This window comes from Mastigoproctus giganteus, chromosome 1, assembly GCF_048544385.1.
Source record: "Mastigoproctus giganteus isolate SK-2022 chromosome 1, ASM4854438v1, whole genome shotgun sequence".
Lineage (NCBI taxonomy): Eukaryota > Metazoa > Arthropoda > Arachnida > Uropygi > Thelyphonidae > Mastigoproctus > Mastigoproctus giganteus.
Window position 1 is genome coordinate 10,084,212 of NC_143575.1, and position 15,384 is coordinate 10,099,595.

The window sequence follows — 15,384 nt, forward strand, 5'->3', positions numbered from 1 at the left end:
TTACAATAAATTTACCTAAAGGTTTTAACATTAAATGATAATGTATCATGAATTCTATTGTACCAAACATGCTCTCAAATAATTAAATAATTTTATTTATATTTTAGGATTAAATTTGAATGGAGATTTTCCTGTGAAGATATTAATTTAATATTTTACATTTTCAATTAGACATTCTTCAAATGTCATTGCTATAGCTCAGTTTTCAAAAATTCAACTTCAACTTTTTCTGTTTATGGTAAAGCATATTTTAAGAATTTTTATACAGTCTTGCTGATACTGTCAGAACAGATGAAGCACAATATATATTGTGCCTGTCCATTATTTACTATATAAAGGAGATGATGTATTCTTGGTAGTATTCTAAAATTTTGAAAAAAAATCTAGACCAAAATGTCTTATGTTTTGAAAAAAAATCTAGACCAAAAGTGTCTTATGGGGGATTTTAATTTCCCAGAGATTGACTGGAATTTGTGGGTTGGTCACTCACACACTAGCAAGGCTTTTGTGAATTTAAAATTTTTAATTTTAAATTCCACTCATATTTTCTTTCACATTCCTGTATATTTTTAATTTCTTCCAAAATCTTCCTAATGTGTTAGATTCTTTTAGCATGATATTTAAGAAGTACTACATTATCCCTATTGTTAAAGAGAATCCAAAAAAAGCTATGGTCTCTCACTTGGCATTCTTTTATGCCTGCCCAGTATTTTAGCATCTGTTTATAATTCAAAAAGAGTGCGCTTGCTTAATGTTTTTCCACATGTTTTGTGATGGTTTGGAAAGAGAATGCCATGATTTTATGCTAAGACATAATCCAATCTTGACAGATCTCTCTTGGAGTCTTTGCCAACTATGTATAGTATTAAATAGACTTTACCAAGATTTGGGAGAGGGTCATGTTATTATGAACATAATAATCAAATTTTGATATATATTATTATAAACTTAAGTTTTAAAAAATAAAAAACATAAATCACAAAACAATATTAAAGATACACCTAATTCTTCTTAAATTTGTTTAGGTTGACTTCTTACTACTCCTGATGTCTCCCATTATTCAGTAGAAATGAATTCAACCTTTTAGATTTTAAATAAAACTTAATGCCTGAAGTTACTTTGAATCTAGTTGATGTACAAGCATAACAGCATTTCACATGGAGCTTAATTACATGTATAATTTTTTACATTTAAAAAATAAGCTCATTACTACCTTCAGTTTGGAAATAACCAAAAAGCCCCCCCCCCCATATATTTAAAACTGTAAATGGGAGCCATGTAATCTGACTGTTTAACAATTAATCTCACTCAATTAAAACTCCTATGCAGAAATACTGGCATGCCTACCTGTGGATAAAATATTTTCACTCATGTTTGCTGATCATTAAAATTATAGGTAGACATTATGAAATTATGAAACTTTAGTTTAAGGTTAAGTGTAACCTTTGAAAAATATATTACACAATAAAAATAAATTAAAAATAAAAAACCTAGACTAAATTTTTCCAAACATTGTTGCTAAAATCTACTCATGATTATTACTTAAACTACCTGCAGTTCAAACCCCTAAGACTTCTAAATATGATTGACGATTGCATTCATTGTCAAAATAATTGATTGTAAACTCCTCTGACCTAGTGGTCATGCCACAGACTATAAACAGAACATTTCAGTATTTTAAAAAAAAAAAAAAAAAGTACTTTATGCTAGATTCAGACTTTATCTACAGAACCTATGAATATTTTATTAACAAGAATTGGCAATCTTGGATAGCTACATTTAGGCACGTTCAGGCAGGTCTTATTATGGTTTTTGTTAGTTTACATAAAACTAACATCTGCATAAAACAGTAGTAATAATTTATGGATGGGTCAGAAGAATTGACAAGCTATATTTTTTATCTCAGTTTACAAAAATATGAGCAAACAAAGTATGATATGTAACTACTGAGACAATTTGCTCTATTGAGCAGTTCTAAATTCAATTTAGAATCCAAAACCCAATGTTTCTCCAACCAAAAAGTCTTGGTAGCACAGTGAATTTAGTCTGAAATCCATAAGGCAAAGGAAATGCCCAACAATTAAATTACTGAAGTAAAATGTTCAATGAGGACTTCATTTATAGTTGGAGCTTTATATTAATAGTTCTACTCTTAAAAAAAAAATAAAAATAAATTTATACTGTGTAAAGCAACCATGAACACATTTCTCATATCTTTGCAGAACTGATATCGGTACTAAACGGAGAGGTGAGGACATTAACAACTGATATGTTACATTCTAGATATGAGGAAATAGGATCTCACTTTAACTAGATCACATGTTTTGCTAATGATCTGGTATAAGAAACAAAAAAAAAATACAAGACCATATACCATCAATGGGATCTTTAAAACAAGATTCTTTCAGTCAAGATGCATGATACACTGGTCTCCATTAGAATGTTCACTACGGTTTAAAATGTTCATGTAACCTTTGTCCTGCTAGGATTTTGTTGATTGCACATCCAGCTCACTTGGGGACGGTGTAGGCATAGGTGACACAAAATTTTGCAGAGGTAAATCATCTATACCATCAGGTGGCTGAGGAATAAATGGAGGCCATCCCATTAACATTGAATCTGTGCAAAAGAATGACCCCGGCAGGTCATGACAACCATAGTCATAGTAATCATATTCAAACCCATCCTCTGATTCATTAATAGATAATTCAGAAAGTGCTGCAGTCAATGGGGCAGAGCTTTCACGCTGTATTTTTTGTATCCCTTTTCCTTGGATTTTATCTCTTCTTCTGATGGGAGACAAAGGTTCTTTCTTTGCATTAGAGTTCACTGACTTCACAGGTTGTTTTTGTTGCTCTTCCAGCTTTTGCCTTCTTAGTTGTGGCTGAGGTGAAACCGTAGCAACTAGCACCTTCCGGGCAGTGCCTGGGCTTGGGGTGAAAATCTCTTTCCGTGGTCCAATTGTAATACTTGGCCGGCGACTGTCTGTTGGAGTAGGAGCAGGTGTGGCTGTGTACAGGGAACTCCTAGAGCGAAATAGGAAAGTATTTTCAAGGTAGTCTTCTGGACTTTGGGACGGAGTCAAAGATTTTGGTCGAGATTTCTTTCTTATTGGCATTGGAGAACCAGAAAGTTCAGATGTTGAGGTGGCAGCAGCTAATAAGTATGTATTTGGACAGACTTCTCCCTCTGGGTGTGGAGTGCCACAAGGAGAATGACTACATAGGCTGCCATGTTTGTTAACATTCAAACACCGTAAATGCTGGAACAGTAACAGGGCCACTGTTGCCAGCATGACTAGTATGCCAAGAACTACAATAGCCACATGAACTGCACTCAGAGATGCTCTCTCGGGCAACTGCATTTGCTTCACTAAAAGACTGTTTCCCTCATGACTTTCTACAGAAATACAAAATATCTGTTAAGATCTTTAATATCATTAGAAGAACATTTAAAAAATAAAAGCATGCTGAACATATTTTGTTATATGAAACATTAAAATGTATTGTACTCTGGTTCTTTTTGAAAAATATTCAAAATGTTAATTTTTAAATGTTTTATTTATTTTTGAATATTTTGAAATAATATTTTTATTAGCATGGACAGCCATAGTATTGAATCAATACTTTGCAATATGAAGTTTAGTCAGACTTTAACACAATAGTAATTTTGCTCTTCTGGATGTATAGTAAAGTGAATAGAAAGTTCTTTCATAAAATATAAAATCAGTTTGATATACATTTGTATAATCTGAAATTACATGAAATCAAATACCTCATTAACATAGGTAAATGACTAAAATCATTAAAGTAATAATATATCAGGATCCTGATGATCAAATAAAGTTACATTACTAAAGATGTCCATGAACAGCAAGTTTGAGCCTATGGGGGAAAAGTGGGGAACTCCTACCCTCTTTTATTCTCCCATAGGCTCTTAAATATATACATATGCATGTGGGTATTTTTTAATGATATCAGTTAAAGCATTAAGATTTCCATCTTTTTAATTAATGTTTTCTAGTTGATATTATATCTTACATATTATTTCAATATGAATTTTTAGGCACATTTACATGTATTTACTGTATATTGATTAAAAAATTATCCAAAAAATTTGGCTATCTGGGAGAGGTCTGACATCAATTATTCTGGATAACTGACACTCCACTGTATTTACTTTTTTCTCCTATTAATTATAGAAAATCCAATTTAAGAGAAAAAAACTAACATGCATGAAAAATGTCATATTTACATTACTTTACTCATAAGATGACTGATATTATTTAATATTTTTAAATGATTATGCAACTGTTAGTAAATCTTTTAATTTTTATTCATTACTGAGTGTGCATCCAATTAGGAAGGCAATTTTCTGCAGTACACATAGTTAACAATATATATCAAAAACATTGTGAATTGTAATCAAAATAAATCATTTATGGTACACGTGCAAAAAAAAAAAAAAAATTATTATTCGTATAGTAAAATATGTATTCATTCAGGGTTGTTCTCGTGTTCATTATGGTTGTGCAATTAGGATAAGGTTTGCAAATATACTGTGAATACCTACATCTGACATCATAATGTCTAACTTGCACTGGCAAGGCAAAATCTAAAAAAAAAAAAAAAAAAAAAAACACCACAAATAAATTATGAAAGTGTAAACGGCAAAATTTAGGTGTGGCTGGTCAGTGAAGCAGACCACTGTTTTTTTACTTCTTTCTGGACTGTCCTCTCTGAAGTTTTTCAGTAGACAGGAGTTGTATAAACTGAATGTCAAAATTCCATATATTGAGCCAGTGATTAAGTGAATCTGTCTCCAAAGTAAGCAGTGAACAAAATTTGGATGCAACTGATTGACCAAATATAGAAATGGTTAAAATAGATTATTCAAGATGCAAAAATTAAGTTATAGTAAACATTTATATTACAAGGTCTTACTATAAATTACTAAATTTCTGACACCATTGTAAATTTCAGTGTAGCACCCTTTTTTTTCTGCTTGAAAGACATCTTTCAGTTTTCATTAAATCCTTATTTAATTGAGGGAGCTGGTCCTGCAATTAAATAAGGATTTGTCTGTGGCATATTACTCTTGATTCTGTTAAGCTAAGCCTACAACCAGGTATAAAAAGAAACCTAGAAACTTAAATATAGTAATTAAGTGTTTAATACCTTATTAACTTTTTCTGGGAACTGAAGGAAAAAAGTTGTATACTGCCAGATTGTATCAATTATAGGAAACTTAAATTATTTTGTATTGTTACTTATCACCCTTCCTGTAATGTGGGATGGGATAATCAAAACTGCCTAATCTAGTACAATGTTTTATTAACTTGTCATTATTTATAAATTAGGATAAAAATGGCAGTTCAGTCTGCCTTGGTTGTATACAAATTGTTGAAGAATACAGGTAAATTTTTTCACAAGTAAAATGTTGAAAAGCACTGTCACATTCATATTTAGATTAGAATTTTTGGATTATTCTGTAAGAAAAATTCTTGCTGATCTTAAATGCCTATTCTACAATGTCGAAGAAACTGCTGGGAAACAGAACTGACACATGGTCAGTTCTGTAACCTGTATGGTTTCATCCTCAGAGTAATAAACACATTATACCCTGTTGAACTTAATGTTATGCTCATGACTGGCATGTCCATGGATTACCCTGAGTTTCACGTAAAGCTTCCTTAAACCAGCTCCACTGCGCCCTCACTGACTTTTGTTCAGCCACAACCATGACATGATGATTGCACAAACAGGTGCTTTATGAATTTTCTGTGCCATTAAAGAACTGTATGACTACCTGGTGCCTTCTTTTTAAACAGTGTTAAAAATTTACACAGCTGTAGACAACTACAGCTCATTGAACATTTTTCTTTCTCCCGGTTGGTAAATTCTGCCATGATTACAGTTTTGTGATTATGCTGCCATCTACTGCATACATATTTTCCAGTTGCTGAATAAAAATTTGTAGATATCCTTTTGTCATCTAGATGTGGCTCCAGGTTTGTATCACATACACTATTCACACAATGTTTTAGTTTTATAAAGGTTTGTAGGGCAGTATATTGACACTTTATGGTTTTGGTCACTTTCATGGTCTATCTGATCCAATTTAACACTACTGTTCTTAGGGGTGAAGGGAGTTAGATACTGTATCACAATTTGAGTACATTTTATTATTGAGTATAATGTACCTAAAAATCCTCCATAACATATTTAAGTATTTTCCAAACCCTCATTGGATAATGAGTTTGAGATTTGTATAACAATTTGGGGGTGGGGGTTGAGAGAAGGTATAGGGGATGGTTAATCTACTGACATATTTGTGCAAAGGTCTAAAATAATATTTTAAAAAAGCCCTGAAGTTTTGAAAAAAGACCTAGGGCTGCTGTTCCTAATGTTTCTGTAAGGGGAAAATAGAAAAAGTGGGGGGGGGGGGGTCTATAGGATTGGAATTGGACCAGAAACCTCCAAGGACCAACAAAATGTGCTCAATTTGTCAGTCTGCCTTTTCCTTACTGAGTAATGACCAGACATCTGCAATATACTTCCATTTAGGTACAGAATAATTCAATTGTACAGGGGTAAAAAAATTGATAAATTTCTATTGGTTGGTCCAATTTTAATAAAAATTTAGGACAGCTCACAAATCTTTCTAAAAGACCCAAATATAAGATTTCATGAAAATTCATTCCACTGGGAGTCAAGCTGTTATATGACAACAGGAGCCTTACACATCTTGCCTCCCCTCAGGAAAAATTACATATTTCCCAAATGAGAGATGTTATATCTGAATGCGTGGCTGACTATCTGCAGTAAGAAAAGTGACAGTGCTCTAATAGGGAGAGTACTGCATTTACACATGATTATTTTCAAGAAACTCTTTTTGCATTATTACTGCACTAACTAAAAAAAAGTCATTTTTTGCTTGTCACTTTTCTTTATAAGCTGCAATATGTGAATTAGTCCTATGCCAGTCCATTGTGTTAGATCTGCATCTGACCTGCACCCATAGCAACTGGAACCACACCTGAATCCAACCCACTGTTTGTATCCACAAACAAAAAAAAATTAAGAACGTCTTAATTTTTTTTATATGTCAATATTAATGCAATAAAACACGATCAACGATATTGATTTTTTTATTGTATACAATACCCAAAAACTTAAAAAAATAAATAGAAAAAATGTACTGAAAATATATTCATAGTATAATATATAGGTAATACATTAAATTTTTGAAATTATTGTGATAAATTACTTACATTCAAAAACTGAAACAGCAACCTAACCTGTGAATCACAAAATTGCCTGAGACCTGACCCACAACCTAACTCACTAGTTGATAACCAGTGCAGGACTGACCCAGTGCAGAACTCTAACATGAATACACCTAAAAAGTGACTTTTGAGTAATGAAAAATTGAGTAAGTGGATTGTCTTCTTTAAATAGGCCATTAATTTCCTGCACCATTATCAGAGAAACTTAGGCTCTTGCCCACCATTTTACAGCCTATCTAAAAGGTTAAGGATCAAATCCTGTCAATGAGACAGACTATTTTAAGGGATTTTTCAAGTAGGAATTGAGTTAGCTGAGGTGGAGGGATTTTCCTGGGGAATGATGGAAATCCAAACTTATTCTATCCAGTGAATATTGCCTTTTTGATTAGCTCTCGCAAGTATCATAGTGGATTCTCATATACTATGTGAAAAAGGCCTATGAGCAAATGTCCCAACTGCCTTGCCCTGGGAAGGAAGTGGCAAGCAGTCTTTTCCAATATGTGAATTTTTTTTCTTTTAATATGACAGTACTATTCATGTGATGGAAAAAAAAAAAATTATCTCCAGAGGAAATCCCCTTATGCACTCATCCAAAGTTATGTGGAAGAACTAGGCTGTGCTCTAAAGGAGGAATGAGTATATTCTATTCTTTCCTCAGTGTAGTAAGAATTTCCTTCATAATATATGAATTCTAGACATTAGTGCAGCGGTTTTCAACTGGGGTGCCACGGCACCTTTGGGTGCCAAAACGTTCCAGGGGTGCCATGTAATTTGGATTTAAGTTACTTAAACTTGTTTTTTTTTTTAAATTTATATATTCATTTAATTATAAAAAGGTGTATGGTATCTTTGTAATTTTGTGGTGATCTAAGTAATTGGTGTTTCCTAATAGGTACGAGATATCTAAGAGGTACAAGCTAAAGGTTATAATGATTTATGCACCAACACTGAGCCACGATGATGAAGAGGTTGAAGAAATGTACACCGAAATTGAGTCTTCTAGATGAGCAGAAACACCACTACACTATATTATGGGGGATTTTAATGCTAAGGTTGGAAAAAGACAAAACAGCGGAGAAAGGGGAACTATAGGAAATTTTGGAAGTGGTGAAAGAAATGAGAGGCGAAAGACTTGTGGAATTTGCAGAATTTCAAGGATTCTCAGTAATGAACACTTTCTCCAAGAAAAGGGTGAACAGAAAGTGGACATGGAAGAGTCCAAATGGATTAACAACTAATGAAATCGACTTCATCCTCACTAACAGAAGATATACTGTGAATGATGTTACCGTCCTGAATAAGGTAAATGTTGGAAGTGATCACAGAATGGTAAGATGTACACTTGATATAGATGTAGGGGCGTCTCCGTAGCCAGGTGGGAAGGAGCAGCAGTGCGTAGTACATGCTTCTTGGTTAGACCGGGGTTCGAGCCTGTCACCACCAAATACGGAGGATGCGGAAAGGTCAGGGAATGACCACCGCATATCCCGGAGCAATATGGCCTTAGTTGCTAATGCTCCTAAAAACCAAATAACAAACATAGATGTAGGAAAGGAAAAAACTGACTTGAGTAAATAATACTAAGGTCTTTGAGATAACAGAAGAGAAGAAAAAGCAGTATGTACTGGAACTTAAGAACAAGTTTGAGCTTCTGCAGACTGCTCAGGACCAAGATATCGACAAGGAATATTACAACTTTCTGAAAGTGATAAAGCCCAAGAAACCTATAGGGAAAAAAGAAATCCAAAGAAGAAAAAATTAGTCAAACACTTATTATGATGAACTGAAGGCGAAAAATGAAGAGCAAGATAAACACTGACAAGGAGAAAATTGAGTATGCCGAGTTATGCAGAACCATTAGAAAGAGACTCAGAGGACATAAGAAGATTTAACACAAGAAAAGTAGAAAAAGCATTAAGGGAAAACAGAGGATTTAAATCAGCAGCCATGAGCAGTAATACAGAAAGACAAATGATACTGAAACTGAAGAATAGCAATGGTGTACTTATAAACAGCAGAGAAGGCATAATTCAAATAGCAGAAGGCTACTATAAAGAATTATACAAGGAGCGAGGGAATGATGCCAGCAGTGAGGAAGATGGATTGCAAATTAGCAACACATATGACATACCTGATATTCTTCCTGATGAGGTAGAGAACATGCAATGAAGAATCAGAAAGCCCCAGGGGAAGATGAAATTACTGTAGAGTTGTTATAATTTGGAGGAAGAGACATAACACAAAAACTGGCAAGGCTCTTCACAAAGTGCATTAGAAAAGGTGATGCCTGAGCAGTGGAATAATGCAATCATAGTTTTGTTGCATAAAGAAAGGAGATAAATTGGAAATTATAGACCAATTAGCTTGTTATCCCACATCTACAAGTTGTTTACAAGGGTCATTACTAACAGATTACCAAATACGGAGGATGCAGAAAGGTCACGGAATAACCACCGCATATCCCAGAGCAATATAGCCTCAGTTGCTAATACTCCTAAAAACCAAATAACTAACAGATTAGAAAGAATACTTGATGAGAATCAACCAAAAGAGCAAGCTGGCTTTAGGACAGGATTCTCAACTATGGATCACCTTCACGTAATATCACAGCTAATGGAGAAAACAAATGAATATAAAACACCATTATGCCTGGCATTTGTGGATTATGAAAAGGCATTTGACTCCATACAGCATAAGGCAATGTTTCAGGCATTGGAAAGACAAGTCATAGATACCCCACATATGATTTTGAAGAAAATATATGAGAATGCTACCTCCTTTAATTAGACTAGACAAAGACTGTAGGAAATTTAAAATCGAGAGAGGAGTTCGACAAGGAGAGACAATATCTCCGAAGCTGTTTACTGCTGCCCTTGAGGAAGCTTTCAGAAGATTAGACTAGTCGCAGAAAGGAGTCAACGTGAACGGAGAGTACCTAAACCATTTACGATTCGCAGATGACATTGTGGTCATGAGCCACAATCCCAAAGAATTAGAGGAAAATCTTAATCAGTCATGCACAGTTAGTAAGGATTTTGGACTAAAGATGAATATGGCTAAAACAAAAGTAATGATGAATGAGTATGCCACAGAAAGGAAAATAATGATTCAAGGAGCAGTAATTGAAAAGGTGGAGTCATACTTATCTGGGACAAATTATTAGCTGTAATAATGATAAATGGCTGGAAGTCAAGAGAAGAATAAATTTTGGATGGATAGAATTCAGGAAATATAGTCACATACTGAAGAGCAATATCTCAGTTTGTCTGAAACGTAAAATAATGAACCAATGTATACTCCCCACCATGACTTATGGAAGTGAAACTTGGGCACTCACCAAAAGAATGGAAGAGAAGCTGAGAACTACACAGCGAAGAATGGAATGAATTATATTGGGAATCAGACTGTTAGATAAGAAGAGAAACACATGGATTAGGCAGCAAACTCAAGTAAAGGACATTCTTATCAAAACTCAAGAATTAAAATGGTCCTGGGCAGGACACATAGCTCGAAGACATGATGACAGATGGACTAAGAAAATAACAGAATGGTACCCAAGAGGAGCTAGAAGAAAACCTGGAAGACAAAGGCAGGGATGGATAGATGAAATTCATGAGTTTGTGGGTAGTAAATGGATGGCCAGTGCTCAAAATAGAAGGAACTGGAAAGTTGCTGCAGAGGCCTTCATCCTGCAGTTGATTGAAAATGGTGTGATGATGATAATTCGTGTTTATTTAGTATAAAGAATAAAATTATATACAGGCGTTCCTTGATTAATTTGTCCCGCGAGCGCATCGCGCAAAACGGAAATGCATTAATCGAATATCATAACCAATAGGAAAAATTATAATTGGTCCTCGACCTTCTGGAATGTACATAAGAATTTTAAAAATACCTTTTTAAATAACTTTTTAACTGTATATAATGTAAAAGATAATGAAAATAATTATGGAATTAAATGTTTATTGCATAAAACAGCAGGTCTTAAACTGTGCGCTGTGGAATATTTTAAATTTTCAAGGGAAACACAGCGATACTCAACATTTATCGGACACTGCGTGAACTACTAGCTTGAGGTAGTTCAGTTTCAGCATTTCTTATTAAGTTGTTTGGACCTAACTACTAAACGAAACTGTTAGGTATTTCTTTTGGTCTGGGTGCACCTTGAAAAAATTACTGAGGCATTAAAGGTGCCGTGAACTGAAAAAACTTTGGGAACCTCTGACATAAAATACACAATGAAGAAATTACTGTTGCAGAAATATTAATTGAAATATGAAAGATGAATTTGAGGTATTGCTCAAAACATCAAAGGCAGATATTGTTGGGATATCAGAGACGTGGTGTCACACAGATATAAGGGATGCAGAACTGCAATTTGGGGAGTACAACGTCTAAAGAAAGGTTATTTGTTATTTGGTTTTTAGGAGCATTAGCAACTAAGGCCATATTGCTCGGGGACATGCGGTGGTCATTCCTTGACCTTTCCGCATACTCCGTATTTGGTGGTGACGGGCTCGAACCCCGGTCTAATCAAGAAGCATGTGCTACGCACTGCTGCTCCTTCCCACCTGGCTACGGAGGCGCCTTACAGAAAGGATTAGACAGGATAGGAAGGGGGGAGGGGTTATGCTATTAGTTAAGAAACACATAAAAACCAAGGAAGTGAAGCCAGTTGACATCGCTGGACAGTGCAGTGTTGAGTCAGTTTGGTGTGACATAAGCATTGGAAGATCAAAATTGAGAGTAGGAGTGTGCTATAGGCCTAATGACTCTGATGAGTATAATAAGATATTGTACAGGGAAATAGAGTGGGCCAGTAAATCAGAGAGTCTTATAATGGGAGATTTTAATTTCCCAGATATTGACTGGAATTTGGGGGCTGGTTACTCACGCACTAGCAGGGCTTTTGTGGATTTATTGGATGATTGTTTTCTACATCAGCATGTTCGGGAGGCAACTAGAGGGAGTAATACTCTTGATTTGATTATCAGCAGTGATTCTTCATGCATTAAGAATCTGCAGATAAATGAACCACTAGGTGGCAGTGATCACAGTGTGCTGAAGTGGGATTTACTCAAAGAGGTAACTACCATTAGGGGTAAAGGGAAAGGTTATTGCTTCCGTAAAGGCGACTACGATGGACTGAGACAGTATTTAAATTCTATACAGTGGGACCAACTGATGATGTTACCAACAGCAAATTCAAAATGGGAAGCATTCAAAGAACTTATCTTGGAAGCTACTAGGCTTTACATACTAACTAAGAAATATTGTTCAAGGTTTAGTCCAAAATGGATGTCAGATGAACTAATGAGGCATATGGCAGAGAAGAAAAATGCATGGGATACTTACAAATTAACACATGACACAGAAGCCTATGATAGATACAAGTTGATATGCAACCAAGTTACAAAGGAGGTTAGGCAGGCGAAGGCAGATTACGAGAAATCCTTGGCAAGGGATGCAAAGAAAAACAGCAAAGAGTTCTTTACTTATGTAAACTCTAGAAGGAAGGGGATGAATCAGATTGGTCCACTTGATATTGATGGGTCAACTGTTGATGATCCTGCTCAGGTAGCTAACAAACTAAATGAATATTTTGCATCGACATTCACACATGAGGAGTTATTCAGCAAGGGGAATTCCAGAGGTGTATTCAACTCTAGCAGTAAGCTACAGAATCTTGAAATAACTGGGAGTAAAGTGGAGGAGAAACTGTTGAAGATAAACACAAGAAAGGCACCCGGGGTGGATGGGATCTATCCAGTTATATTAAAGGAGGCAGCAAAGGAAGTAAGCAAACCCTTAGCCATAATTATGAGAGCTTCCTTGGACTCAGGGGAGGTACCCATAGACTGGAAATGTGCAAATGTGACCCCAATTCACAAAGGAGGATCAAAGGCTGACACAAGTAATTATAGACCTGTGAGCTTAACTTCTGTTCCAGGAAAATTAATGGAGGCACTGGTTAAAGAAGCACTGCAGGATCATTTAGACAAGACTTCAGTTATAGCTCAGACACAGCATGGTTTTGTTAAGGGGAAGTCTTGCCTGATCAACTTGATTGGATACTATGATGCAGTCACAAAAGAACTGTATGCAGGGAATAACTTTGATATCATATACTTGGATCTTAGAAAGGCTTTTGATACTGTTGCACATGGAAGACTGCTACACAAATTGGAGCAGTGTGACATTGGAGGCAAATTGCTGCTATGGATAAAGGGGTGGTTGAGGGGGAGAAGACAGAGTGGTAATCAATGGACACTGCTCATTGTGGACTAATGTTATTAGTGGAGTCCCTCAGGGCTCAGTGTTGGGTCCATTATTGTTTTCTGTATTTATAAATGATATTGATGATGGTATATCAAGCTTAATGTCCAAGTTTGCAGACGATACAAAGGTTGGCAGGGTTGTCGAGGACACTACTGACACTATGCTGCTGCAACAGGATCTGGAAAGGTTGAGCAGATGGGCTGAGAGGTGGCAAATGAAGTTTAACATTGACAAATGTAAAGTACTACACATGGGAAACAGCAACCCCAGAGCAACGTATCAACTCTGTGGTACTACACTGACAGTGGTAGAGAATGAAAGAGACTTGGGGGTGGTTGTGCAGGCAGATATGAAGTTCTCTGAGCAGTGAAGATGGGCTGCAAGAGTAGCTCATGTTGTATTGTCAATGATATACAGGAATTTTTCCAGCAGGGATAAGGAGGTGATTATTCCATTGTATAAGGCAATGGTCAGGCCACACCTAGAGTACTGTATACAGGTCTGGAGGCCTCATTTCAAGAAAGATGTAGAGCTGCTGGAACGAGTGCAGAGAAGGGCAACAAGATTAGTGAATGGAACAAAGGGTTGCTCTTACGAAGAAAGGCTTAAGTTTTGCAAATTACAGTGTCTGGAGACTAGGCACCAGCGAGGTGATCTGATAGAGGTGTATAAAGCCTTGAATGGTTTAAGCATGCTCAATGCTGATGGGATTCTTCCTCTAGCTCAGAAAAATCACCTGAGAGGGCATAAATTCAAATTGAGGAAAGACAGATGTAGGATAGACGTGCGGAAATTTGCCTTTAGCCAGCGGGTGGTTGGTTGGTGGAACAGACTTCCATCCCTTGTGGTGGAGGTTGATAGCCTAAATAAGTTTAAGGCTCAGCTGGACAGGTATTTTGAACGAACAGAGGGGTGAAGTGGAAGTGGGTTTTTTTTTTTTTGGCTGTGTGCTGCATAAGCTTGCTTTCTTGCATCAAATGCCTTTACTAATGCTAATATTTGAACAGTGTTGACTTTCTCTTTTCATCAATCAATTTCCGATAGCCAAGAACAATCTTCTCTGGGCCCTGGCAAAATAAATATCACAGAGAACATCAAACCTTTTGTTTGAGGTTCTATGCGATACGAAAGATTTCATCTAATTCTTTTACCGTTATCTCCTTCGCGGTAACATTTTCATCTGGCTCATTTAAAAATTTGAATTTTTAATGCAAGTCCGCATTGACTTTATTAGCAGGAAACAAACACGTCTTCTTCCGATGGTTGATGGAACACACCAAGGCAGGCAGCAGGCAGACGTTTGTTTATGACCGTACGACTCGCGGTAAGCTTAACACATGATTCAAATCTTTTTCAACTATCGCATAAAAAAATTGCATCAACTAGAAATTTGCATCGTGTAAAGTGGTATCATTTTTCAAATAGCGTTAATCGAACTCGCGTTATGTTGAGGCCTAGCTGTGTGTGCATATATATATATATATATATATAAAATTTGTATTATGAATTGTAATTTTGTTTATAGCTATATTATTGTAATAACTATCATAACATTTTTTAATATTAGATACACACACACAAAGAATTGGATCTAACAGGCAGAAAATTGAGTAGGGGTGCCACAAAATAAAATAAATTACTTAGGGATGCCTTTATTTAAAACAAGGTTGAAAACCACTGCATTAGTGTAACCAAGGGTAAATAATATATTAGGTGTTTGTGCATGCTTTTCCCAGTATTTTTGAGGATACTTTTTGTAGAAGATTTTTCACTGTCTTTTGTGATGAACAGTCTAAAGCTATTATCATTAGTGGATA

General features: G+C 35.5%; 1 protein-coding gene across 1 annotated transcript in view; it reads right to left on the reverse strand.

The window, feature by feature from the left end:
* Positions 1-2,482: 2,482 nt before the first annotated feature.
* The window catches only part of gogo (thrombospondin-1 like protein golden goal), a 33,314-nt gene continuing 20,412 nt past the window's right edge, over positions 2,483-15,384 (reverse strand). Inside the window, exon 6 of the mRNA XM_090379274.1 lies at positions 2,483-3,399. Within this exon, the coding sequence (XP_090235400.1) occupies positions 2,483-3,399 (917 nt within the window). The remainder of the gene's footprint in view (positions 3,400-15,384) is intronic.